Genomic DNA, 26,552 nt, shown 5'->3' on the forward strand with positions numbered 1-26,552 from the left:
TCTGTCTGTCACACCCGATTTATTCGGAAACGACTAGACCGATTGTCACGAAAATTGGTGAGAGTATGTAACCTGGTGATCCCTTCACATGCAGTAAGTGGCGCCATCTTGTGTTAAGTTTAAGGGAATGGAAGGTGCAAATTTTTTTTTACAGAATGTAGCCATGTAGGATATCAAATGAAAGGCCTCAATTAGTACATTTCGAATCTGGTTCAATATTTGATATTAGATGAAACATAGGGGAGTGAGGGTTCAAAATATGACCCACAAAAAATGTAACAGGTCTCGTTCTCAGAACCTATCCAACCGAAAAATCTGAAAAAAATCACAGTGGTGCATCTCTACGAAATCTAGGCCTCAAAATATATCCGGTTCCGATATCTGTACAAATAAAGTTAATAATAGTATATTTCCACATTTTAGAAATTTACCCGGCACCCCCCCTTATGTTCATCCCAGAAGTACAAAATTTGGCATGCGTGTAATGAAGAACATAATGCACAGTTTGGTCAAGTTTGAAGAAAATCCAACTATTATTAACAAAGTTATAGGGGGTGAAACTTTACAATTTTTTGTGAATTTCGTGCACTCTACAACCTGCATGACGTCATCATCACGTATCAATTCGTCAATACCACAACGAAATGAGTTCTTATGAATTGGGTCGCAGAGAATTATTTTGTTTTAGTTTTTTAGTTATTTGTCAGTCACACATGTCTGTATGTAGGTATGTAATATATGCGTGCTAATGAACTTTGCGGGTAGAGCCTAATTCAAATAGATATAAGAAGTAAATCGGAAATATGGATACGATCAATTTATATACGTGCATATATGTGTACAGTATTCGGTAATAGGCAGTTTGTTTGTTTAGGGTGAGCGTGATATCTATGGCTGTAATATGTACGTATGTCTCGTAGTTTGGAAAAATATGAAGGATTATTTTGGGTTTTGTAGCTATATACGGACAGAAAAATGTGCGATGAAGCTTCTCACATAAGATGAACGCAAAACCTTTATAGCCGAAGCGCGAGCTTCCGGTATTCCGACTTGTTTATATTTGATGTTGGTTAAATTGTTTTTATTCGCTAATAATATTAAACTGAGAGCGTGAAACGTATGAGGTTGACCATTATCAACACAGGGCTTTCCAACAAATTATTTATTTAAATCGCTTTCTAGAAAATAGAGGGCAATGGAATTTTTAGCTATATTACTCGGATCTGTCGTGCACTCGTCGCTCCTCACATCTTTTTCTTTTTCTTCAGCCTTCAGTTCACAAGCGGGGTGGCTCGTGATGATCGGTTTCGTCATTTTATTTTATCAAATGCCTGATCAGGATGTAATCACGATACCTTTAAATCCCCATCCAGCGTATCAAGCCACCATTGTTTTGGCCGGGTTTTTGGTTGCTTACCATTGCTTTCGATGTTCTGATCAATACTGGTTGTTGAATTCTCGTTAGCGTGAATTACGTGACCACACCATCGAAAACGCCTCTCTTGCAGTTTTTCCACGATTGATGCAAACCCATATTGATCGCGGATATTTTCATTTCAGACGTAATCGAAACGTGTCACGCCACCAGTGCAATGCAACATCTTCGTACCCATTACCGCAAGACGCCGTTCATTGTCCTTTATAGTCGGTCAACACTCAGAACTATAGAGAGTGGCAGACGGACGACATTGCAGTATATTTTAGATTTCGGACGTGCGCTGATACGTCGATCACAAAGAACACCAGTTGGGGAATGATACTTCATCCAGGTTGCATTAATGCGTGAAAAAATTTCATTACGCAGTTCTCCATTGGCTGATAGCATTGACTCGAGGTTTTTAAATCGCTGAGTTCTGGCAATGGCAGTAACCAATGGAGAACTACGTTATGCTCCTCACATAGGGAAACACAAAACCTTTTATACCTGAAGCGTCAAGCTTCCGGTTTCCCGACTTGTTTTATTATGTAAATTAAAGATGAATATCTCGTGCATTTGGAATTAATAAATGTATAGTAGCCTAGTTTTATTCTTCCCATGCTCCGATAGTGCAAATAATCAAAGCTGTTTTCTATTTTCAATTCTAAGAGTAGGTAAAAACTATTTCATATTTTAAATATGAGTTGGGAATTCAAAATTTCATGCCGAGATTGGAGGAATATATTAAGCATGAAGACCATCTATAAAAAAAGATTAAATGATGTTTTCGGTCACATGATTTATATAAATTATATTCAAATTTTTTCATTTTCAATCACTTTCTAGTATCTCAGTAAACCTCCAAAAAACATCTTCAGCTTAAAATTGTCATAAGTACTGAAAGTTTTTTTTTTTCAAATATTAAACCAGCATTTATGAAGGAATTACAGTGAAATATTGTTTGTAGTCATGACTTAAAATCAAGGGCATAGTTTTAATTATTTTTTAAGTAAATCATAGCTACCTGGACCTTTAGGTGCCTTTCTTCTAAGTTGTCTTTCATTCCCATTGTCATTTCGATTCATCGACGCATACGATTGTGAACGTATTTGGAATGGAGTCACATTTATTCAACATCTCGTAATTACAAGTCATTTCGAATCAGATTCCCATGCTTTAGCATTTAATTTTAGCAGCAATTAAACTGTCTCATTTTCCCTCGTTGTCACATGATTCGTCATAACTTAAGTTCACTTTTCATTTATTCTCATATGTGCTCATAAATAAGGGCCAAGATGTACAGCAAGCGGTTTCCCAGCTTTATTGCAGTCAAGGTCTGACGGTTGTCTAGGCAAATATTTATCATTTCAATTGTATGAGAGCGTTTGGGTTAATCTACCGAGCTTACAAGTATCTTAGAGACAAGTCAATCTACTAGAGACCTTTCACTGCCAAGATCAATGTTAATTGCATTTGAAAAGATGCATTGATTTTTGTTTTCATCATCACATGCGGCTGGTGGTATTCTTGTTTGGCCCTCGTAATAGCTCGAGAGAGAAAGTGGTTACGTAGTGAGCATTAAAAGTGAATTGAATTCATTTACGACTTTTTGTATCTGGTGATCTACCTAATCAAAGCTGAGTAAAATAAATCATCATCATTATTGAGTCTGCTCCTCCTAACTGAATTTTCAAAATGTAGATAGATGCGCAAATGGGATTTATATCGCTATATGTATAAATAAATACGCAATCAACACTATAAACTGTTGGAATTGGTTTATTTTTTAAAATTTCAACTTCACTGCAAATTTGGTAAAATTTGATAAAAATCTTCTTGCGAGAAATTTGAAATTCATTTGCATGAATGTAAGTAATGTTTAATCAAAGATGTAAAGAGTAAATATTAGTAGCCGAGTAACACTTTGTCTTGTCTGTTATGGAAGACTGGTAAATCGAATTGAGATTATCCTCATGCCTGTTGGTCTGAGTTTCAGCTCTTGACTGCTGATATGGAACTCCATGGAAAAATATTTAGTAATGAAAATTTTAAATGTCCACATATTTATGACTAGATATAATATCAAATCAATGAAATAACACTTCCAATTCAGTCTCTGTACATTCAGTCTTAATATCAAAAACGGTATAAGAAAATAACGAACAACTTTAGTAATAGTCTTTTTCCGCACTTGTAGGAGATTGACCGATGGAGCCTTTTTTGATTATAATATTTTTTTAATGAGCGCGCTGAAGTGTTCCGTGTCGCGGTTGGGAACAGAAGAGACCGACTTATTTCCATGCGGTCCTTACTGTCCCAACCAACGGCACTTTTTTACCGCTGGCTCTCCACTTACCCGGTGCGTTCTGAAAACGCGTGAGTGGAGAGTTTCCACGTTCAGCGCCATCTACCCGTCCGCATCCGCAACATCCGAAATAAATTTCGAATGCTGCAGATCCTGCCGCGCCACATCACTCCGCCCCCAGACGAAACCTAGGGGGTTTCGGCGACGGATCCCCGAACTTCGTTCGCCGTTAATCCACAAAGCGGACACGACGTTGCTTCGGGGCGCTCACGGGTTTCAGCCTGGCCAAAGAGACCGCCTTTTTGTGACCACCGATCTCGAGCTGGAAGAAATGTTCTCCCCTCTCGAGAACGCGGTACGGGCCCTCATATGGAGGCTGCAGCGGCTTCCGGACGGCATCCGTCCTGATCAGCACGTGCGTGCACGTGTCCAGTTCCTTGGGCGAACAAGCAGGTATGGACGAGTGTCGAGTGGGCGGTGGCGCTTTGATGCGTCGGAGATTGTCCCTCAGCAGACGCACCAACCCCGACTCCGTGAGACCCGATCTCTTGTCGAAGACCGGATCGCTTGGGAGTCTTGGGCTCTCCCCGTAAACCAGCTCCGCGGGGCTGGCAGCAAATTCCTCTCGGCGGGTTGTTCGAAGGCCGAGTAGGACGAGAGGCAAGACTTGAGTCCAGGACGGGTCGTCGCGTGCCATAATGGCGGCTTTCAGCGTCCGGTGCCAACGTTCTAGCATCCCATTGGACTGCGGGTGGTATGCAGTAGTCCGCTGGCGTTTAAAACCCAGGAGTTTGCCTAACTCGGAGAAAAGGGTGGACTCAAATTGCATTCCCTGGTCAGTGATGATCACTGCAGGGACGCCAAAGCGAGGTATCCACTCTCGGCAGAGGGCTTCGGCACAAGATTGCGCCGTAATGTCTTTCAGAGGTATTGCCTCAGGCCACCGCGTGAACCTGTCGATGATTGTGAGGCAATACTTGTAACCGTGCGAGTCTCGCAAAGGCCCTATTATGTCGAGGTGTATTGTGTGGAAACGCTTGGTAGTGCGGGGGAATGAGCCCACTTCTTTCCTTACATGCCTGGAGACTTTACACTTCTGGCATGCGATGCACTCTCTGGCCCAGGAATTGATATCCTTGTTCATGGAGGGCCAGAAGTATTTTCCGGTGACTAACCGGTTTGTTGTCCTGATGCCGGGATGCGCCAAGTCGTGAACTGCGTGGAACACTTCCTTGCGAAATGTGGCCAGAATGTATGGCCGAGGTCCCTTTTCCGAGTCTTCGCAGCAGAGCGAGAGGTTTGAGCCGAAGATGGGCAACTCCCGAAATTTGTATTTGGGGTTGGACTTGAGGCTCTGAAGTGCTGCGTCATCTACTTGCGCCTTGGCAATAGCCGAGAAATCGAGTGAGGCGGGGATGTTAACTTCGGAGACACGAGACAAAGCGTCAGCAACAATGTTGTCCTTCCCGGACACGTGCTGGATGTCTGACGTGAACTGGCTTATGAAGCTCAGGTGTCGAAGCTGACGAGGGGACGCTTTGTCGGGCTTCTGTTTCAAAGCGAACGTGAGAGGCTTATGGTCCGTGAACACTGTGAACGGCCTGCCTTCTAGGGAGAAACGGAAGTATTTAATGGACAGGTATGCGGCGGGCAGTTCGCGATCGTAGGTGCTGTAGTTCCGTTGAGCGGAATTCAACTGCTTCGAGAAGAAGCTCAACGGCTGCCAAACTTGGTCCACCTTTTGGTGAAGGGCAGCACCTACTGCGATGTCAGAGGCATCAACAAAAACGGCTAGGGGTGCATCTTGATGAGGAAATGCCAAAAGTGTAGCATCAGCCAGTTGCTGTCTGGATTTATTGAACGCGCAGACAGCCTCTTCAGACCACACAATCTCTCGCGTGTCTTTTGTTTTGGGGCCAGACAAGTACGCGTTCAAAACGGACTGGTGATGGGCGGCCTTGGGCAGGAAACGACGGTAAAAGTTTAGCATGCCCAAGAACCTCCTCAACTCCCTCACTGTTTTTGGACGCGGGAAGCTTGTGATTGCTTGCACCTTGTCTGGGTCGGGCTGTATTCCTTCAGAGGAAATGGAGTGGCCGAGGAATCTCACCTGTTTTTGAAGGAATTTGCACTTCTCAACGTTTAAGACTAAACCGGCCTCAAGGAGACGTTGAAAAATGCACTCGAGATGGGCTAAGTGCTCAGACTCAGTAGAAGAAGCGACCAAAACATCATCCAAATAGACGAAACAGAAATCGAGGTTTCGCAGGACTGAGTGAATGAACCTTTGAAAGGTTTGCGCCGCATTGCACAATCCGAAAGTCATTCGGGTGAACTCGAAGAGTCCAAAGGGTGTGCATATTGCCGTCTTTGGAATGTCTTCAGGAGCTACTGGGATTTGGTGGTATGCCTTGGCTAAGTCCAAGGTCGAAAAGATGCGGCAATTCGCGAGGTGATGCGCAAAGTCGTGGATGAGTGGAATCGGATATCGGTCAGGAACAGTCTGTGCGTTTAGCCTTCTGTAATCCCCACAGGGACGCCATTCGCCATTTGGCTTAGGGACCATATGTAAAGGGGAAGACCAACAGCTGTTTGAGGGCCTGCAGATACCCTGTTGAACAAGTTGTTCAAATTCTTTCCGCGCGATAGCCAGTTTCTGGGGTGGTAGAGGACGCACCTTTGAGAAAATCGGGGAACCAGTAGTATTTATGTGGTGCTGCACATTGTGCTTTACTGGTTTCGAGAGACTACACTCGGTAGTTATCTGGCTGAACTTTTGGAGGAGTGTCCGAACACGAGAGTCGGAGATGTCTTCCAAAAGAACGGAAAGGTTATTGTCAGCGTGAGATACCATTTGGCCCGACGAATTTAGTTTGGTTGTGGGGTCTATAAGGGACTTATTTTGCAAGTCCACCAGCAACCCATAGTGACACAAGAAGTCTGCGCCTAATATGGGGAAGCTGACATCCACCAGGATGAAACGCCACGGAAACGTCCTACGCAAGCCAAGACTCACGTCCACTTGCCTGTACCCGTATGTATTGATGCGGGATGAATTTGCTGCCGCCAGTTTGAGGGGTTGTGGATATAGTCGGTGATGCTGGGGTACGGGAAGAACCGAAACCTCCGCACCCGTGTCGACGCGGTAGTTGCGCCTGCTGAGAGGGTCGAAAATAGTTAGGCGACGTGGCGCTGCGCTCTGGGTGGCCGTCGCCAAGACCCCCCGCGGACCTAGTTTTTTGTGGTAGGCGCGAATTTGCAAGGTAGCGTACATCTTGTCGCTTTATCTCCGAAGTTACGATGATACCAGCAAATACCCTGGTCCGCAGGCTGTCTTGACGACCTGCTACCCGAACGCCCTTTTCGTGTGGCAGACCGTGAGCGAGCTCGCGGCCTGGCACTCGAACGCTGAGCGTCCAACGTCGCCCGCATCTCGGCCACGCTGGCAGTTAAGGCCGCGATCTCGCGCCGTAAGTCGCCGACCTCATCCGACGGTGGTTGAACGGCCGCTATGGTTGGGCGAACGTACACCTCCTGTACTTGATCGGCCGTTGCTGCTAGTTCCTCCAAGGAACCGGAGACGCAGGCTAGGATCGCCTGGGTGCCCTCCGGGAGCCGACGCAGCCAGAGTGACTTGATCAGGTCGTCGCCGATCTTGCTCCCACCCAATTGCCTCATTTCACGAAGCAATTGGCTGGGAGTTCGATCACCCAACGTTAAACCCGCCAGCAAGTGGTCTAATTTTGCCGACTCGCTTGCCGACAGGCGCCTGATCAACTCGCTCTTGAGCTGAGCGTACGATGCCGACTTCACCACGTCGGACACCAGAAGTATGGACTCTTCGTCCAGGCCGACCACCGCGTAGTTGAAACGGGTCGCGTCCGATGTGATACCGGACATTTGGAACTGTGCTTCCAAATGCACGAACCACAGCTCGGGGTTCCGACGCCAAAACGGAGGAACGCGTACGGCGAGGGCGGTCACTTGTGGGTCCGATGGGCCTGCCGCGTCTTTATTGTCAAACGACATTTTCCTACCGAGAAGTACGAGATTGTGATGCAGACGCGGTGAGTTTATACTGAAACGCGGTGAAATTTACACCGACACGGCAGGCCGTACCCACAAATGCACGCACGAAACGAGAAAAAAAGAAAACGACGACCGAAGCGGACGCTCTCCAGCGCAGACCAAAAACACCGAGAAAACAGAGAACTTGCGACTTGAAACACCTCAACGCCGTCTCTTGCAGCGGCTTTAATTTTATTGATTTCCGTTTTTTTTATTATTTACAATATTTAACTTAATTTGTTGTAACAATTTATGCACGAAATCACTTAATTTTGCAAATAGTAGTAAATGTAGTATAGTAGTAAATTGTAATTTAGTAAATGACCTAATTGTCCGCTGTGGTAGCGGTGGCTACGGCGTCTGCAGCGGCTACGACGTCTGCGGTGGCAACGATGGTGGCTATGTCTGAAGAGACGAGGACGACGATGATGATGATGATGAAAGTGTTGGCGGTCAGGTTGTTAGAGATGTCGATGCTGATGATGTAGAACTCTGCTGCTCTAGATACTTCGGCGGCTTCCAACAGTGTAGTTCCTGGGGACGTCCGTTTGCTGCACAATGACGCGGCCACTGACGGCGAGGAGACCGGGCGGTTGTTCAACTTATCCTTTCCGAACGCTGCAGCGCCCAATTGCTCTGAACCTGATCGCGGGCTGGGCACAGACTCGGAACAGCTGCGAGCGACACAGCCACAATTCAAAGCGATAAGCAAAAATGTCTGGCGTTTACAGGAATTCAATGTGGAGATCTCGTCGACACTTTCTTTTTGTTGGCGAACGTCGTCAGATTTTTACGCCCTTAATCCGCACACACACATTGGGAACACTTCTGAAGCGCGGATAGTATTTCCTGCAAAGATTGTCGGAATCTCGTGGCAATGATGGCTGGTCCGGTGTGTGAAAGGCGTTTGAAAGTTCTATTTCTGCCGTGTTGCTCGGACGAATTTTGTCGTCAATAGAACTTCACCAATGGCGGCGATGGCGGATAATTTGTTACTTGTTCTTTATCGGGGTCACCACTTTAGTAATGAAAATTTTAAATGTCCACATATTTATGACTAGATATAATATCAAATCAATGAAATAACACTTCCAATTCAGTCTCTGTACATTCAGTCTTAATATCAAAAACGGTATAAGAAAATAACGAACAACTTTAGTAATAGTCTTTTTCCGCACTTGTAGGAGATTGACCGATGGAGCCTTTTTTGATTATAATATTTTTTTAATGAGCGCGCTGAAGTGTTCCGTGTCGCGGTTGGGAACAGAAGAGACCGACTTATTTCCATGCGGTCCTTACTGTCCCAACCAACGGCACTTTTTTACCGCTGGCTCTCCACTTACCCGGTGCGTTCTAAAAACGCGTGAGTGGAGAGTTTCCACGTTCAGCGCCATCTACCCGTCCGCATCCGCAACATCCGAAATAAATTTCGAATGCTGCAGATCCTGCCGCGCCACAAATATATGTATATATGCATTATACCATTCTCTAGAATATCACTTTATATATGCGTAACCCAAAAATACTAAATAAGCTAGTCGCCAAATGTAACTGAAATACGCACCCTACTTTCGACTTAAACTTATTTGAAAAAGGTGGAGAGAAGATAACGTTAAGTATTAATGGTCGATAAATATTTCGGCATACTAGGGAGTGTGTGTTTATGAGGTTGAGGATCTGGAGCACATCAGCACCAACAATCTGATGTCTGATGCGACCAGAGGCGGGGTACTCACATAGAAAATATTCAATGGAGCTCATTTTCTTATGACATAATGGGACCACATCATTTGTAGAATTCCTCTTCTCAACATAAGTCCAACTAGTGAATTATGGTCAATGATCCCCCAGTATTAACCAATGCTACTGACAATCCAATTGTTAGTTCCGATCTGCGAACCTTTCTTTGCTAAGATATCCAAGATTTCATTTCCCTCTTTCCACAGTGACTAGGTACCCAGAGTAGGTCCACTGTATTGAAATTAGATGTAGAGTTCAATCGGTTTGTAAATTCTTCAACTATTTTTATGATGAACAAAGGACTTCTCAATGTCATCAATGCAGCTTGACTACAGATTGCAATACGCCTGTCCTTTAACTGCTTGTTAATCATCCAGATTGCTGCCCTTAGGACCACATACACTTCAAGATGAAAGACCGTTGTATATTATCCCAAGCCAAGGGAAAAGTGTATTTGAAAAGAATACTCCTGTTTTCAGAATCCTGTGTTGTTTCAAGCCATCGGTGTGGTAGTGTATTCTCTCACGGTTTCTTTTGGTTCATCTCAACTTTTTCAACCTTTGAGGATAACTTTACTCTTTTACCAAACAAATGTGAGGTACATTCAAAAATCAGAATCAAAACTGGATTTAGTTCTCTCAGTATAATTTCCAATGCTCTATTCTCCTTACGTCCCATAGGTCTAAACTTGAGCTGCTGTCATTGCAGTGCTTTGAATATATAAATGCGATCGCTGCAAATTTCGCAAATGCATTTAGACCTGCGCCGAATGTTGTTCATTTCATCGAAGAGGAAAGGTTGTAACATTCATCTCTCTGGAACGTTCCAAGCAAGATCTTGACCAACAACCGATACTGCTTTAATGTTCACGAACAGCCCCTTGGTCCTCTATCTTTGAAACCAAGAACTGAGACGCACAGGACTTTCCATGTTGGCAAGCATGTTGATTTTCATATAGTGGGTGCAAAGTTAGCTAATTTTCGCGAATGAGACGCTCTTTCTTTCGAGACATTTCAGCGGAAATGATGTTAAGCTAATCTGTCTGAAGTTCTTTGCATAATTATCTTTCCAAAGCTTTGTATGAAGACTACCTTACCATTTGCCAAGAGGTTGACACAGAGCTTAGAGCGAGACATACTAGAAAGAAGAAAAGATCGTTTTGGGGGTCCTATCCCATCCTTTAACTTTGCTGGATAGATACTATGCATGTCAAGTGTCTTGAAGGGTTCAAAAGGCAGCATAATATTTCTTGCCAATATCACTGATTTTGTTAAATCGAGCTCATGGTTCTTGTGCCAGAAATATATAAAGCCAGTCCTGCAACTTTGCCAGATTTGCTGCCAGTAGAAAAGAAGGGGCTTTGGCACGCTGTAAGTTGATTTGACTAACCTTTATATTTGCAGATGTAGGTGTAGTCTTATGTCCAGCGTTAATTGAAGAGTCTGTTGCATTGGTCTCGCCCAGGCTATTAGCTTATCCTTACCTTCCGCTGAAAGTTCGGCTACCTTGCGTTTGATCTCTTTTGATATTGCCACATTTGTTGGAGTAGGAATGCCTACGTTCTCGTTCCTAAGATGCTTCGCCTTCTTTCGAAGTATCTGCTGCTGCCATCGAGTCTTAAGTAGGTTGTGTCCGCGCTACATGGATTCATTTTCAGCTTCTAGCTTCTCTTTTCCTGGTGCAGGTGGAAAAGAAAGTTCGAACAAGCAAGACTTCGTTTGTAATTTTCGCCCCTTTGCGGCTGAAGTTTCCTCTGGCTGAACTTCCCCTTCCGCCTCCTGGAAGAATTATTACGACAATTGGAGTGGTATTTGAGTGGTTCCTGCAGTCACGAAACTATTAGGTCAAAGAATCTTGAAGCACTTCAAGAGACCCCTCGAAAGCTGAATTGGCAGAGAGCAATCTGCTTTCCGTTCCGACGCCTATCCATAACAACACTCTGCATATTATTTTAGAACCGTGTGCAGAGTTTAGATCACCACTCAGCCAGCTTTACTTCGTTTTTGAGGAGGCTTTCGACAGCGTGAACAATGGGCGCCCTTGGCTAGAGGCTATTCCGTGCATATGGTATCACGTTTAAAAACGAGATAGAATATCGGAGCAATTAGAAGTCCAAAACGAAGTCCACTAGCGCTACATACTCTCACCGAGATAATTTCTTTCCGCTGTCGGTGATGTTGAAGGTCAATATAATTATTTTTCTTTTTGTTTGAGGATTGAGGGGGTCCTAAGTTCGTATCCAATTAATGTCGAATCGGACCAATTGGAAAGGAATTTTCTTTCACATTTGTGGTTCACGGACCCCTCCTTTTTGAGCTAAATACTTAAAATTTTCAAAAAAGTGACCGTTTCATCCAGGGCAAAATCAACTCATCAGACGTTGCCTCACCCCTGCTCTGGTGGCAGCGTGACCGAAATTGGCTACAAGTGATAATCGCACCTTTATGTGTAATCGCAAACATGACATGAGCTGAAAAAAGACGGGTCCGTTGATCACAAATGTGGAAAAAGGTTTCTTTCTAATTGATCCGGTCCGACATCAACTGGACTTAGGACTCCCTCATTTCTAAAAAAAATGAATTTTGCTTCGGCATAATTTGGGTCTGAATATATAAAGCCGATTTAACTTAGATAGGATTCGCACTCCTGTCATGTTTGCGACTATATATAAAGGAGCGACCACCATTTGTAGTTACTTCCGGTCATGCTACTCCCCGGGGCAGAGGTGAAGCAGCGTCTGATCAGTTGCTTCTGCCCTGGACGAAACCGTCACTTTTTGAAATTTTTGAATATTTAACTCGAAAAAAAGGTTGCCTCTGCCCTGGACGTCAGTCAGTTACTTTTTTAATATACTTCATTTCTTTTTTTCATCTATGCTATTTCCGGCCAATGAGTGTCAGACGGGCACGCCGAACATTTGCAGTGAGTAATATCCTCCTACGTTGAGATTTAGGGGGGGTCCCATATATGTAAAAATTTGTTTCACCAAATATACGAGTAGTCATGTGGGGTATCAAATGAAATTTTCTCAAAAATACGGTAATATAATATTATTAACTTAATTTGAACGAATATCGATATGGAGAGTATTTTGAGGCCTGGGCACCATATAGAGGCAGCTTCATGAATTTTTTCAGATTTTTCGGTTGTGTAGTTTCTGAGAATGGGTTCGTTAAAGAAATCATCAATTTCCACCCATCCCACTCCCCGCCTTTCTAATAAGTCTCAAAACTAAGACCGGGTTCGAAAAGTACTAATCGAGACACATAATCACATCACTGTATTCGGTGAAAAAAAATGTTGCACCTCCCTTTTACATGGTCACTGACATCACTGACTGAGCATGTCTGGGTGTTCACAGTTCCCACCTTTTCACAAAATTTCGTGTCAATCGGTACATCCGTTTCTGAGAAAAGTGCGTGTGACAGACAGACAGACAGACGGAAGGCAGTATGAGTTCCGTAAAGCCAGATCAACCAATGATGCCATCAAAGTGGTTACTGACTTGGCCGAAAATGCAATTCACGGAATGTGTTGTACCAGCAAATATTGTGTGGTGGTGACCCTGGATGTGAGGAATGCATTCAATTCGGCCAATTGGAACCTTATTCGAAAGTCTCTGGCGACGATTGGTGTACCCACAGGGCTCTGTACTGGGCGCACTACTGCGGAACATCATGTATAATGATGTGCTTAGCCTTCCGGTTCCGAAGGAGGGTTACGCTGTTGATATAGCACTGCTTGTGGTCGCAAAGCATCTCGAAGATGTTGAGTTGTACTGAAGCGAAGAATCAGTGTTGTTAAGGCTTTGTTAAAAACTACTGGACTGGCACTCGAGGAGGAAAAAAGAAAGTATGGGGAGATCAATTATAATCTCATCCAGTTTCTCACCGGCCATGGAGGATACCGCGAATACCTGTACAGGTTTAAATTGGACACCTCACCTAATTGTGTGTCAAAGTGTGACGGGGTCCCAGAGGACCCAGCGCATGTATTCTTTCAATGTCCTAGGTTCGTGGAAGAAAGGAGGAACCTAGAGGAAACTCTAGATGAAGTGCTATCACCGGAAAATTTTGTCCAGAGAATGGTAGCTTGCCAGGAAGACTGGAATGCGATTAATTCTATGATCGCAGCAATCAAGGATAAACTGTGAAAAGCAGAAGAAGTGAGGAAGGCGCGCGGTTACGAGCCCTGCGGGAAGATGGAAGAGGGAATGGGGTGGAGTTGGGGGTGATTTTAGTGGGTAAAAATCCCACACTCTGGGGTGCCCAGGCCAGAGTCTTTTGAACATTTCCACCTCTTTAAAAAAAACAGACAGATGGACAGACAGACAGACGAACAGACAGACATTGAACCGATTTTAATAAGGTTTTTACAAACAAAACCTTAAAAATAGAATCTGATATCAGGGAAAGAGATAAAGAAAGTATAGACGGAGTTATTCCACATGTTAAATCCTACCTGATTTTTCTTGGTGACAGGTCTCGCAACAGGCCGACCAACAAAAGGTATCCAATGTTGTTAAAAGCAAAATGTCAATGAACAATCTTCAAAAAATTATTTGATCCACTTTTAGTGGTCCGTAAAATTTATACCACTAAAAGAAAGTGGTCTAACTTCCCTTAAATGGAAAACCAATCCTTGAAAATTATTTAAAATAAAGGAAATTTTGTCTTACGTTGACGGTGGAAAATTTTACCTTCACGGGAGAGTGGACACGAGACATATTAAGAACATCCGACCCGGAATGGAAAATGATGAGGGTTTCCCTATGGCCAGCCTCATAGAAAAGCTTCAGATCCAAGGGAACAATAGAAAAAGTGAAAGACCTAAACAGGAAAAGTTGGAAGACATCATTGATCAGTATAGCTAATCTGGTATTCAACTGGGACGCCAGTATAGTTAAGACCGATTTTATCTGTAACTGATAATTACTTATATTTTTTGTTATTCTTCTTTTCCAGAATAAATCGCTTCGGGACATACATGGACGTCAAAAATCCCATCTCACTCTACCTAGCCGGATACGATAAACACCACGAAACCGTTTTCCTTATACACGGTTTTAATGGAACGGAACGCGACAAACATATGATGTATCTGAGAGACGGTAACGCCACATTGCTAATTTTATTCCGATTTTTACAGACAATAAACACCATTCTTCCTGCTAATTATTATTTTTTGCATATTGAAGCATACCTGTCGAGAGATTACAATGTTGTGACGGTTGACTGGAAGCCACTTACTCAGTATCCATGCTATTTGACTGCTTTGACTAATTTAAAATTAGCAGCGCAATGCAGTGCACAGGTGAAAATAACTTTGAAATATTAATGAATATCTTTTTTCTGTGTTTGATGGAAGGAAAGTTGCATTGATTTAGTGAAACAGGTTCAATCGAGACAAATTCTCTGGTAGGCTACAAATTCGTGTTGAGTGAATTTGCAACGACGTCCATGGGCTTTTTGTATGAAACATTTAATAGGAAAAAATGCGATTATTAATTAATTGAAACTTCTCTGACATTATAATGAAAAAAATAAATAATAACTCTTATTGCTTTACAAAAAGCGGATAAACATACATAAATAACTGTCGGATTAAAAACTTTCCGGCAGGTATCTTTTCTTGTCTATCTTTTTACCATGGAACACTACTGCTACGCATCGAAAATAAAAGCTACAATTAATCAGCCTGCATACATATGTGGATAAATCTGATTGAAAATGAAGATAACGTTCATAGACAATGTTTTCATGCTTGCAATGTCGTTGACTTTGACTTCAACCTGAACTCGTAAAGTTTATTGCATTCACAGGTAATGAAAGTCGTGGAACGCTTGAATGCTTGTTTGGATTTGAGCAGACGCAGATACAATTTTCCGGGGTATTTGTGCTTGAGTGCTCCGCATGCTAGCTCACCATCAAACACTGCTCGGACAATCGTAAAATAATCCATGAACATGATTGCTGTGAGTACTTTTACTTTCCATGAATGAACCAAGTGTAATATTTACTTGCAGCAATAAATCATTGCATAATAAGATGAATGATTATCATCACTTTGTAATGGGCATCACAGTTGCATCATTCCAAAGTTCAAGTTCAGATGCATACTAGGCACGAGTTGAAGCAGTAAATGAATTGGTTTATTAAGTGCGGAGTGAATATTGACTCTTGATATTTCTCCGGTGGTTCATTCTGTAAATATATGTCACAGTCCAAAGTGTTAATGTTGATGCTGCGACTAGCCAGAATGTCCCTCATTTCAGGGAGCATGCGAACACAGTACCAAAAAGGATTCTACCATTGCGTTAATCAGACAAGAAATACATGCCGCATTAGGACTACCTATACCCCATTACAAAAACGTTTGTTGATGGTTGTAAGTCTTTCGATCGTGCTGTGAGGGATGCTAACTGTAGGATACTCATTCATGACTTGATAAAGTTATTTACCACCAAGGCAAGTGGCGAGGTCCTTAGGCGCATTTATGGACACCGAACGCATCTTCAATTCTGCATCGTTCGCGGCGATTTATGACATGGCAAAACGCCATATTAGCCATTCGATCATTCACATGCTGGAGTGCAGAAAAATCCATATACTGGTCAAACATCCATCAGAAAAATTCATATATTGAGTTAGTGTTTTCGGGGATACCCAAAGGGTATTGGTTCTTTCTAACATAACATAACAGCTCTTGGTAATGACATCTCGCTATGGCTCCTGGAAGACACAAAGTTTTCGCACGCGGACGACCTATCAGTAATAATTACCGGCAAGTTTTACGGGCACAGTATGAGATCGCATAAATACAACTCTGCACGTAACCCACAGTTAGTGCCTCCATAACGGACTCACAATGCATACTAAGAAGACTCTACTAGTTATATGCTCTAAGATGGTTAGTGCCCCATCTAACACATCCCCTTTTTAGGGGGGAATCCAACGGGTGCACACAGTCAGGTATTTAGGAGTACATTTCGATTCTAAGCTAACGTGGAAGCACCATATCTAGATACCAGAAGTCCAGCAGATTGTTTTGGTGCTGTAGGACTACGTGAGGACTTCCACCAAAAAGGAATTAATTGGATGTATACATTAATAATAAAACCCCTTTTGATGTATACATGCATCGTCTGGTGGCTGACACGGAACTTTACTGCGGCGCAGATCAAAAGCTCGGTTGCCTAAGTATTACTGAAGCAATTAGTACTACGCCGACCACGGCACTCGAAGCTATCCTTAACATGCACCAATTCATTGGAGATAAACTTAAAACAGCTGATGACACATGTATGCTTGATACCATTGGTGCGTGGAAAGGCGATGTGTCCCCTTGGAATTTCCTTGGCAAACATCAGGTGGCTCACATGCCGGCCTATCATATGGTTTCTAGATTCACCTTTGAAAAGACATACTCCATTGTAATCACCAAAAGAGAACAATGGTGAATAAATGGCCACGAGTTGTTTGGGATTACAGTTATCGAAGACGAAGCGGACGCAGGGGTGTTCCTGTTAAATCCAATTATGAGACTGGTATAACCTCTCGGATAAATTATAACCATATTCCACGCGAAGATATATGCCACTTCATTGAAATACGACCAAAATGGTGCGGCCGCACTATTCAAATCTGTTCCGACAGTTAGCGTTATCAGCACTAAACAGCAACGACATTTCAAGTCAGTCGGCATAAAGTTGCTAGCAGGTGGTGCCGAAATTTAGCCGAATGAACGAATCATTCCTGATGTGGTTGCCAGGGCGTTCGGACTCTGCTGGTGCTGGTGGATCCGGAGCCAGCTTTTGGAATCCGGCCATCCACTGTCAGGTCTGTTCGGAAGGATGAAATTGCAAGGATTTGCCCAGTCGGGGCCGCCTGAGCACTGTTGTCCTTTCAGAAGTGGGATATGAAAACCCTAGTAAAGGTTTTAACGGGACAATTCTACTTAAACTGCCACATGGAAAAAATGGGATGGTTATCTTGGATATGTGCAGGCAGCGTGAGATTTCTCAGATTTCAGACGAAGATACCTGGGTAAGGTTTTCTTCAACGAAGGATCTGCGCACTCTCAGCCTCTGGAGAATTTTCTCAGACGCCGTATACATTAGGCCATTGAATAGACGATCTCCGGGGATAGTATAATGGACCTAACAAAAGGCCCGAGTGCTTGGAGCGACTTCTACCACTATGTGTGTATGTGTGTGTGGTGGGGGAGAAGCTACAGCTTCTGAGCACTCAGCTTTCTACGCTTACAGGAGGACATTCGGGAAGAAATTGATTATCCGGCAGGGCACGGCTCGTTGGATGTTCATAACCGTGGCTAGTCTAATTCTAACGTACGGTTCTATACTGTGGTCGCAGGCCAAAGAACCGCATCTGCAGTAGGTACTGAGACTTTGGAATCTTGCCCAGCGGATGCGCTTAATGTATTTCTACTACCTTTTCTCCCAAACTCCATATTGAGTATCTCGAAGGTCACAGTACTGTCAAACTCCGTGAGTCCAGATGCTGGCCATCGAAGCGCTACGCCATGGTAGCATCCTAGACGAAGTATATTGGAATCTCTGGATATTTATAAAAGACTAACCTCGACGCGTGCCGAGCTTTCAAACCAGGTGGTAGACCGGCGATATTTACGGAGTTATAAAATATTATTCTTCACCGATAGCTCAAAAATGGTCTGAAAGGTCTGTATGGGAATATTCTTTGATAGTGTAGTGAGGCAGAGAGAGAACGTGCTGAGCAGCCTGGGCTGTACGCTCAAAGTCACCTTCCTCTAAGTTCCCGGTCATACAGGGAAATGAAAGGGGCAACGGATTAACCAATCGCTACTCCGCTGTTAACAAGGACATGATGGTTGCAGTCGACGTCCGGCTGGTGACTGTAAAGTGTGGAATCTACTCACAAATTCCAAAGGCTCATCGCATTCAATCATTTGATTCTTCAATAGTAAAAATTGTTCGCGAGAACTTTTGGGCTCGCTGGGGTCATTTGCTCGTCGGTGGAAGGTGGAAGAAGGAAGAAACCCTCATTCGTTTTTTTTGTAAGTGCCCAGCTCTACCTAGAGCCATTACTAGTGATTACTAGGTAGACAATACTTTGGGATATCATAGAGGATTTTTGGTTGTATAGTGGCGGGGATCCAATCGCGCGTAAACGCTAAGAGCTGTCTCTGAAGATTGGAGCCGGGTTGAACAATTATTGTTTTGGGAGCTTGGAGCATCAAAACGGCACACCAAAGTGCTAATTAGACTCCTCATAGCAGCCACTAATACACTACCTCTACCTCTTGTAAATAATAGGCCTACGAATTGATGGAAATATGGAAGTGTCAGTGGATATACCACACATTAAGGAAAGGTGACAACTCTACTGCGAGGGAATGCAACCCTCTATCCCAGAATAGCTGGCGGTATGAATTGTCCTACAATCTTGTGGTATAGAACAGCGCAGGAAGAGTAAAACTTTTTGAAACCCATGGTCTGAGTTGAAGCGCATTGCCAGGAATCGATGGAGGTCGTGCGTAGGTGTTGTTAAAGCGGGTATGTACCCATTGTTAAATATCCTCAGTTTCCGGCGCTTTGCTTCAACTCAACCACGACTTTACGAGAAGGTTGTCCTTTTCTTCCATTGTTCTGCGCTACTTAGTTCTAGGGCGTCCTACATGGCGACTATTATCCAATGAAGTTGCCGCCTCTGTGATTGGTCCATTCACCGATGAATTTCTTGTTGTTGTTGTTATTGTCTCAGACCAAAGTATACAGTGAAAGAGGGTAGAATTAATGAAAACTTGCAGCTACTAACTAATCACCGCCCATGCGATTTAGTAATAAAAAGAGAACAATGTCGCGGAACAACTTTAACTTGATGTGGCTGATGGTCCTGAAATAATCGCATCTCCAGGTATTGCACAAAATGTTGAAGGTGGATTTAGCGTTGCTAGGACGGACTTCAAGCGACATCAAATTTGGTATCACCGTCAGCAGAAACAATGCTACCTGGATATACAAATCTTTCGAGACCCTCAATGTATTGCCCCCTCCCCCCCCATTTTGCTTGCCTCCTTCTATAAATCCAGAGCTAGTTTTTTTGTAAAAATTTACTGTAATCTAAGATCAGATGTCAGTATCACACTAAAGTGTATCCGGATAGCTGAGAGTTAGAATACAAAGCTATTGTACGGAAGGTCGCGGCTCAAATCTCACTGGGGGCAGTGGTATTTGTATCGTGATTTGATGTCGGATAACAGTCGACTCAGCTGTAAATGAGTGCCTGAGTCAAATCAGGGCAATAATCTCGGGCGAGCGTAATGCTGACCACATTGCCTCTTACAAGTGTACTTTAGTGTACCGGTACGATCTTGAATGAAGTGCTCTAACAAATCCAATTGGACTGTTGCGTCAACGATTATTATTATTATTTGGCCAGTACGAATTGAATGGCAGATGTCACTGGGGAAATTAAGGTGATTAAAGAAAGATGACGAGGTCCGTTATCTATAACGAGAAGACAACGTATTGGTGCAACCATAAACCCAGTCCAAAAAGTTGACCACCCACCCAATAAAATAAAAATTGAATGAGCTGGTGTTAAAAATTAAAACAAATGTACTCCGTAATAAAGCTCCTATCTACTCCTCCTATGACAGGGAGAATATTGGAAGAATTGCCAAAAAGAGATTAATAAAGTTGATACATCTGGCAAAATCGACACATCGTTCAGATCGAAAGATGTTTCACGACAATGAAGACTCTGGAAATTTAGAATGAGGGCCTGCCATCATAGACATAATTTGACGGCCTTTTTCGCAGATCGCAAGCTCAGCATTCATACCAGTAGATGCGAGGCCTACCTAATATCATTGTTTCCACTAAATGGTACGGCCCTCGAGTTGTACAGCGCAACCCCACACTTGAGCCCACAAGGGGCTCTGCCCGCAATATAGGCGCAAGCACAACCACTATGGAGCTCCCACAAGGGGGGACAACCGGAAATAACCACGCCGAGGACAGAGGAATTCTCTAGGAACATATAACAAGTAACCTGTGGTGAGGCTTCCTGGCAAGATCCTCTTCCTTGAATATGTGGCGATGGCACTCCCTAATGCGTTCCTTGACAATGGAAAGTAGCCGAAGTTATAACGACCCCTAAGTCAGGGAAGGAATCAACTAGAAGTATCGACTAGTAATGAAATTCCTAAATACCGCCAAATTATTTGAAAGGCATCATTGCGACTCGAAATCTTGTGCCAGCTGACCAACAGGTGCACCAGATCACGAATCAGATTGAAAATGCAATAGAAAGAAAGCAAATGGGTTTTGCGATTTTCTCCGATATCGCTATATGCTATACAAATTGCATTGTCCCAGAAAACCGAAAGTTGAGCGCTTCAAGTATGAAAGTTTCTACGAACTTTTTATGTAAGAATATTTGGGTTTCGTGTGAATATCGTGAGTATGTCGGATCATTCATTTCAATGTAATACCAGCGTTTAATATCTTTGGATGCAGAAATTCTATTGGAAACTTTATTTAATCGGATTTTCGGACGCAGTGTATTTTGCTGATTAAATACCGTATACAGACATCATAGTAAGTTTTTTCAATTTTCTGACTTGGGTTACTTTGGGTTACTCTTTCAACAGGCGTCAAAACTTAGACCTGCCTAATAAACTATGTACTAATTGAGACTTTTAATTTGATACCTCACGTGGCTATATTTGAAGAAAAAATTCATTTCCCCGGTTGTATGCATCGGGACTCGCATCCTTTAAGCGGGTCATCCCGTGTGTCGGATATGGGCAAAGTGATTTTTTGATATTCGGAGTAGTTCGGATATTATAGTGTTAAACACGTGATAAGTCACATACTAGATTTATGTCGATCGCCGTAATAAAGCAGGTATTTATTGGTCCGAATGATGTTCGAATAACTTCACTAAAAGGACAAGAATTGAAGCCAAGGTTGTAAATGTGCTTCTTCAAGAAACCTAAGGTTTATGGAATAGGTATAACAGACTAATGGTCAGTTAAGGTTTTATGACTAAAAATCGCATTCTACTTTTTAAATGCGTTTTTCTCGAAACTGCATGTTGAAAATCGGCTGCCACCATAGCGCAAAATCCATCCAACCAAATTCTTTGAAATTTTCACGAATTCATTGAAGAAGCCGTGAGAAAACACCAAAATTCACAAAAAAAAGTTTAACAAGGCACCAAAAAGCTTTTAATATTTTTTAATAATCCTAGGTTGCGGACTGTTAAGTCTGTACATTAAAATGCCGTTTACTTTTTTTCTTTAAGATAATCGCAGCGCCCTCTAGCGTGGCAGCAGAAAGACATCTTTTTTTGGAGATGGGTATATAAATTGCTCTGTATTTCAAAAACGAACTATGCGATCGGGCTGGACTACTTTGCGCGCTCAAGATATTAATAAATCTACGGTGAAAAATTTGTATTTGTATCTTTATCCAGTTCTTCACAAAAAATTTATAAAAAAAGCGAAAAAAAACGGCCTTCATACGGGATGGCCCCCTTTAACTTCCACTACATTTGTCGGAGTTCACACTTTCAATCTTACTACTAAATTGTGGATCAATAAGTGCAACTATTTCTGAGAAAAAAGTGCGTGTGACAAACAAAAGGACGGACAGTGAACCGACTTTAAAGGGGGTCATCCCGTGTGAAGGCCCTTTTTTCGTTTTTTGGAATTTTTTTTTTTTTGAAGAACTGGATAACGATACAAATACGATTTTTTCACCATATATTTATTAATATCTTCAGCACGGGTAATAACTTTTCCAGCCCAATACCATAGATCATTATTGAAATACAGAGACATTTATACACCCATCTCCAAAAAAGGTGTTTTACCGCTGCCACGCTAGAGGGCGCTGCGATCATCTCAAAGAAAAAAGGTAAAAGGCATTTTAAAGTGCGAACTTAACTACAAACTTCAAACTAGGATTATTAAAAGCTAAATTTTTGGTGTCCCTTTGAACTTCTTTTTTTGTGAATTTTGGTTTCTTTTAGGCTTCTTTAAGGAATAAAAAAGCTACTGAATGAATCGCCACTATCCCAGTTTGCGGACCGTAGAAATATGTTCTGAGTAAGTTGTGAAAAATTCAAAGAATTTTCATTGGGTAGATTTTGGGCTATGGTGGCAGCAGATTCTCAATAGGCAGTTTCGAGAAAAACGCAAGAAGTTGAATATGATTTGTTGCAGTAAAATCTTAACTGATCATTAATCTCCTATACCTATTCCATCAAGTTTAGGTTTCTTGAAAAAACACATTTACAGCCTTGGCTTCAATTCTTGTCCTTTGTCGTTTGGCAAGGGCTAGCACAGGGAACGTGATACAAGATATAACAAACTAGTGAGCATTAGGCGGAGAGATACAAACGTCAACACAATCCTATGGTGGGCCAGAGAAGGAAAAGACGAGTGCGACGCGGAGTTGATCTTTAATTGCAATTATGACTCCACCACCAATGAACTTACATGACCCAGGGCGATTCCTGTCGCAGCGGGTAATGAAATACCCTTCGAGGAGCTCAGAGTTAAGTATATTATCAGCAACTCAGGTTTCAGAAATACAAATTACATGATGCTGTTGAGCCAACGAGGTTGGATAGGAGGTCCCCAGCTTCCTTCTTGAACCCCTTACATTTTGATAAAATAGACCGACAATGAACATAGAACCAGTTACTTTGATCGGCGAGGCAGGAGGGGTGCCCTTAAATTTACTAGCGAGTTACCATGCCTGGAAACAACAAGCTAGTTTTGGTGGGGAAGCCATCTCTATCCCAGGGTCGCTGGAGCTGCGTCGGCGACGGGGCTAAAACGTAGGGCAATTGTGTTGCAATTTGTAGTCTGCAGAGGAAGGAGGCTGCAGCGTTGAGGACGTGCAGGAGCAAGATAACATCGGTGACTTTTTCGGAATTGCACCGGTGGCCAGCTGTGTACCTGGCTGTGTTGGGTTGGGCTACAGGTGGACCAGCAGTCTGTGCTGTCACTTGCTTGCTCTTGACAAACAAAATTTTATCGATGAAGAACTTCTGAGTCGACGATGACGGGCCGAATGAGGCGTCAAGCCTCCAGAAATATAAACACTGTTCAAGGTCCCTCGCTGTATGATTTACTAATGTTCACATAAGCCAGTCGTATATTATACCCTGAGTCTCATCCGGAATCCCCATGAAAACTGCACAATTGCCAATCCCCAAGCTAGGACCCCTCTTTTCTGGTCACACTGCACATTGCGAACAACATCATTAACTTAATCTCTTTTTTCTCTAATGTTTCACAAATACTTTTGCTTATCAAACTCCGCTCTAGAGAGCACTTATTCACAAAAGCCAAGCGTCTTTAATTTCCAAAAACCAAAATCGAACTTCCTTTCTTGAGAGACGAAAATAATCTTTCCGTGTCCAGCTGATCAGCTGCCAACTTAATCAATCGGTCTCGTTGTCGCTTACTTTCGCTGTCACTGACCTCAACCTTGGACTTCAAATTCAAAATTTTCTCACTACAAATCACATTTACAGTCGCCTAATCCAAAAACAAAACGTTAAGGCAGCATCCAGTAATATGTGACCTAGGCAACTTTATCTTCAAAATCTATATTCCTTTATGCCCGGTCATACAATATTAGAGAATTATCATTATATGCAAACTGATATTTTTTTTTTCAAAAATTACTTTTACAGTTTTTGGAATAGGTGGTAGGATTTTTGAAATTATTAATTGTAAAATATCAAATGGTTGATATAAGTGAATGTCGGAGTGGGCATTACGGAATTGAGACGAGTATATTGGAAAAGCCTCGGGGGTATTGAAATGGGAGAAAAGAAGAAAAATTTTACATATTATTAAATTTCCTTCTAAGATTGCCTCTAGAAAAGACGAATGACATGTCAGAAAACCGCGGACACAGCAACTTTACTCCAGTCTCATTATCATCATATTTAATGGAAGTGACAAGCATACAGCAGCAGGACAAGCACAAAGATAAATACAAACATGCATGATGCAACTTAAATTTGAACACAAGGCACAAAAGCGAAAGGCTGATCCTCAATTAACGTGGATTTGTACCGCTAGATTTACAGCTCGCGCTTCCTCAATGATGCACTGGCTTTTTGAAAGATAAAAGAAAATCGCAAGAAAGACGAGGTTATTGATGTCGTGCTAAAAACAACCATTTTGCGAAAAATAACCATTTTTTATTGCCTAATTAGACGAATATAAACTTATAACTAACTTAGGGACTACCTTAACAGTTAAACTTAATCAAAGGTATATCATGAAGCCTAGCCTAATTTATCACTAGAGAAATATATGAGAAAAATATTTACAGGTAATTTTTGAAGAAAAGTCGAAAAAACCTCCATTCGTTGAGCATATTTAAAAAAGGGTGGGGCGAGGAAGAAAGAGGGAATGGGGCAGGATGGGTGACATGCGGGGGAGGGATGGGAATCAGAAGCCAGGAGGGGCGCTAATGATGGGTAGGTTTAAAAAATTGGGAGTCGGAGTATTTGCCTGTGTAGAACACTACTCTACCTTGTGGATCAAAAACACGGTTATGTGATTGGAGAGATAAGAGGATCCGGGGAAATAGGTGAGTCCGAAGAAGGTTATTATCTCGATTTGTATGGCTTTGGAGACAAGAGGATTGGGATGGGATTGACGCCTCACCAGGAAGTTGAGGACATGACGGGCAAGGAAGGCATCGATAAGTGGGGTTTAGCAGGACTCGTAAAGGACCAGGTTGGAAATGATTTTGAAGCGGTCTTCGTTTTAAAAATGCTGGAGCAGTGACAAAAGAAAGAGGGCAGCAATCGGACCAGAAAATGAAATCGAAAATGAGGATTGGTTGGATAAGCTGTTTATAACAAAACTGCTTAATCCTTTTCGAAGTTATTATTGATATCGTGATATCGTGCTCTTTTCCAGCAACCTGTTAAGCGACTTAAATCACAAACTCAATCAGATCCTTCTTATCTCCCCCCCAGTTACATTAATTCAAATTATTTTCAGATTTATTCCTATCTCACCTACCACGGCGCGTCACGGGAGACAGTCACATGTGTAGGGCATTCCCTCGGGGCTCATATTTGTGGAATGATGTCTAATCACCTAACCAAACGACAGTTCAGAATTATAGGTTTGCTTTGTAATAACGATGCCTACTAGCATACAATTTGATTATTGAATGTTTTCCAGGATTAGATCCAGCGCGACCGCTTATTGAACGAGTACAATCAAAGGCTTTTCGGCTAAGCGAGGAAGATGCGACTCATGTACAAATTATTCATACAAACGCTGGATATCTAGGACAAATGGATAATCCTGGTCATCTAAACTATTGCATAAATGGCGGACGATATCAACCGTACTGCAAAGGACATGCTATCAGTGAGTATGGATATTCAATCCCCAATGATATCGGACAATCAATACGCGTAGCTTTAAACAGAATTTCCTGTTTATTTTATTGTGAACAAATGTACTACATCATGAATTAGAATTCAAATTGCAAATTTCAATTTCAAATCTTTGTTCACTGTACTGTATTTACCCATGCATTCGATGAACCCGGTAAAACCACTATTCGTGAATAATTAACTTAATTTTAGTCAAGTTTCGAATACAATTATTTATGTTTACTCATTAGAAGGCCTACTAGGCGGTATGAGAACTTGAATTCCATATGGAAATCTGACTTTCAGACTAAGATTTCGGTATCTTTTTCTAGAGCGATCGCGTTGCAGTCACTTCTTGAGCGTCTGCTACTTGGCCAATGCAATTTTCAAGCACAAAAAGTTTCTGGGCATACCGTGTCCGGGTGGATGTGTGGGACTAGATGGGCCGAATAAGCTACCCGTTCAAGTAATGCATCGGAAATATAGTCCAAATAAATATAAAGGATTTTTAAAAGAATACAAAATGGGAAACGACGCTTCAGACAAGTAAGTGGCAATATAATCTTCTAAGCTTTCTCTGGACCTGTCT

General features: G+C 42.5%; 1 protein-coding gene across 1 annotated transcript in view; it reads left to right on the forward strand.

Moving 5' to 3' along the window:
* The window catches only part of LOC119661108 (phospholipase A1-like), a 58,373-nt gene that overhangs the window by 31,116 nt on the left and 705 nt on the right, over positions 1-26,552 (forward strand). Inside the window, exons 3-7 of the mRNA XM_038070304.1 lie at positions 14,495-14,640; positions 14,728-14,843; positions 25,578-25,704; positions 25,764-25,955; positions 26,296-26,509. Of these exons, the coding sequence (XP_037926232.1) occupies positions 14,495-14,640; positions 14,728-14,843; positions 25,578-25,704; positions 25,764-25,955; positions 26,296-26,509 (795 nt within the window). The remainder of the gene's footprint in view (positions 1-14,494; positions 14,641-14,727; positions 14,844-25,577; positions 25,705-25,763; positions 25,956-26,295; positions 26,510-26,552) is intronic.

Source organism: Hermetia illucens, chromosome 1, assembly GCF_905115235.1.
Source record: "Hermetia illucens chromosome 1, iHerIll2.2.curated.20191125, whole genome shotgun sequence".
Lineage (NCBI taxonomy): Eukaryota > Metazoa > Arthropoda > Insecta > Diptera > Stratiomyidae > Hermetia > Hermetia illucens.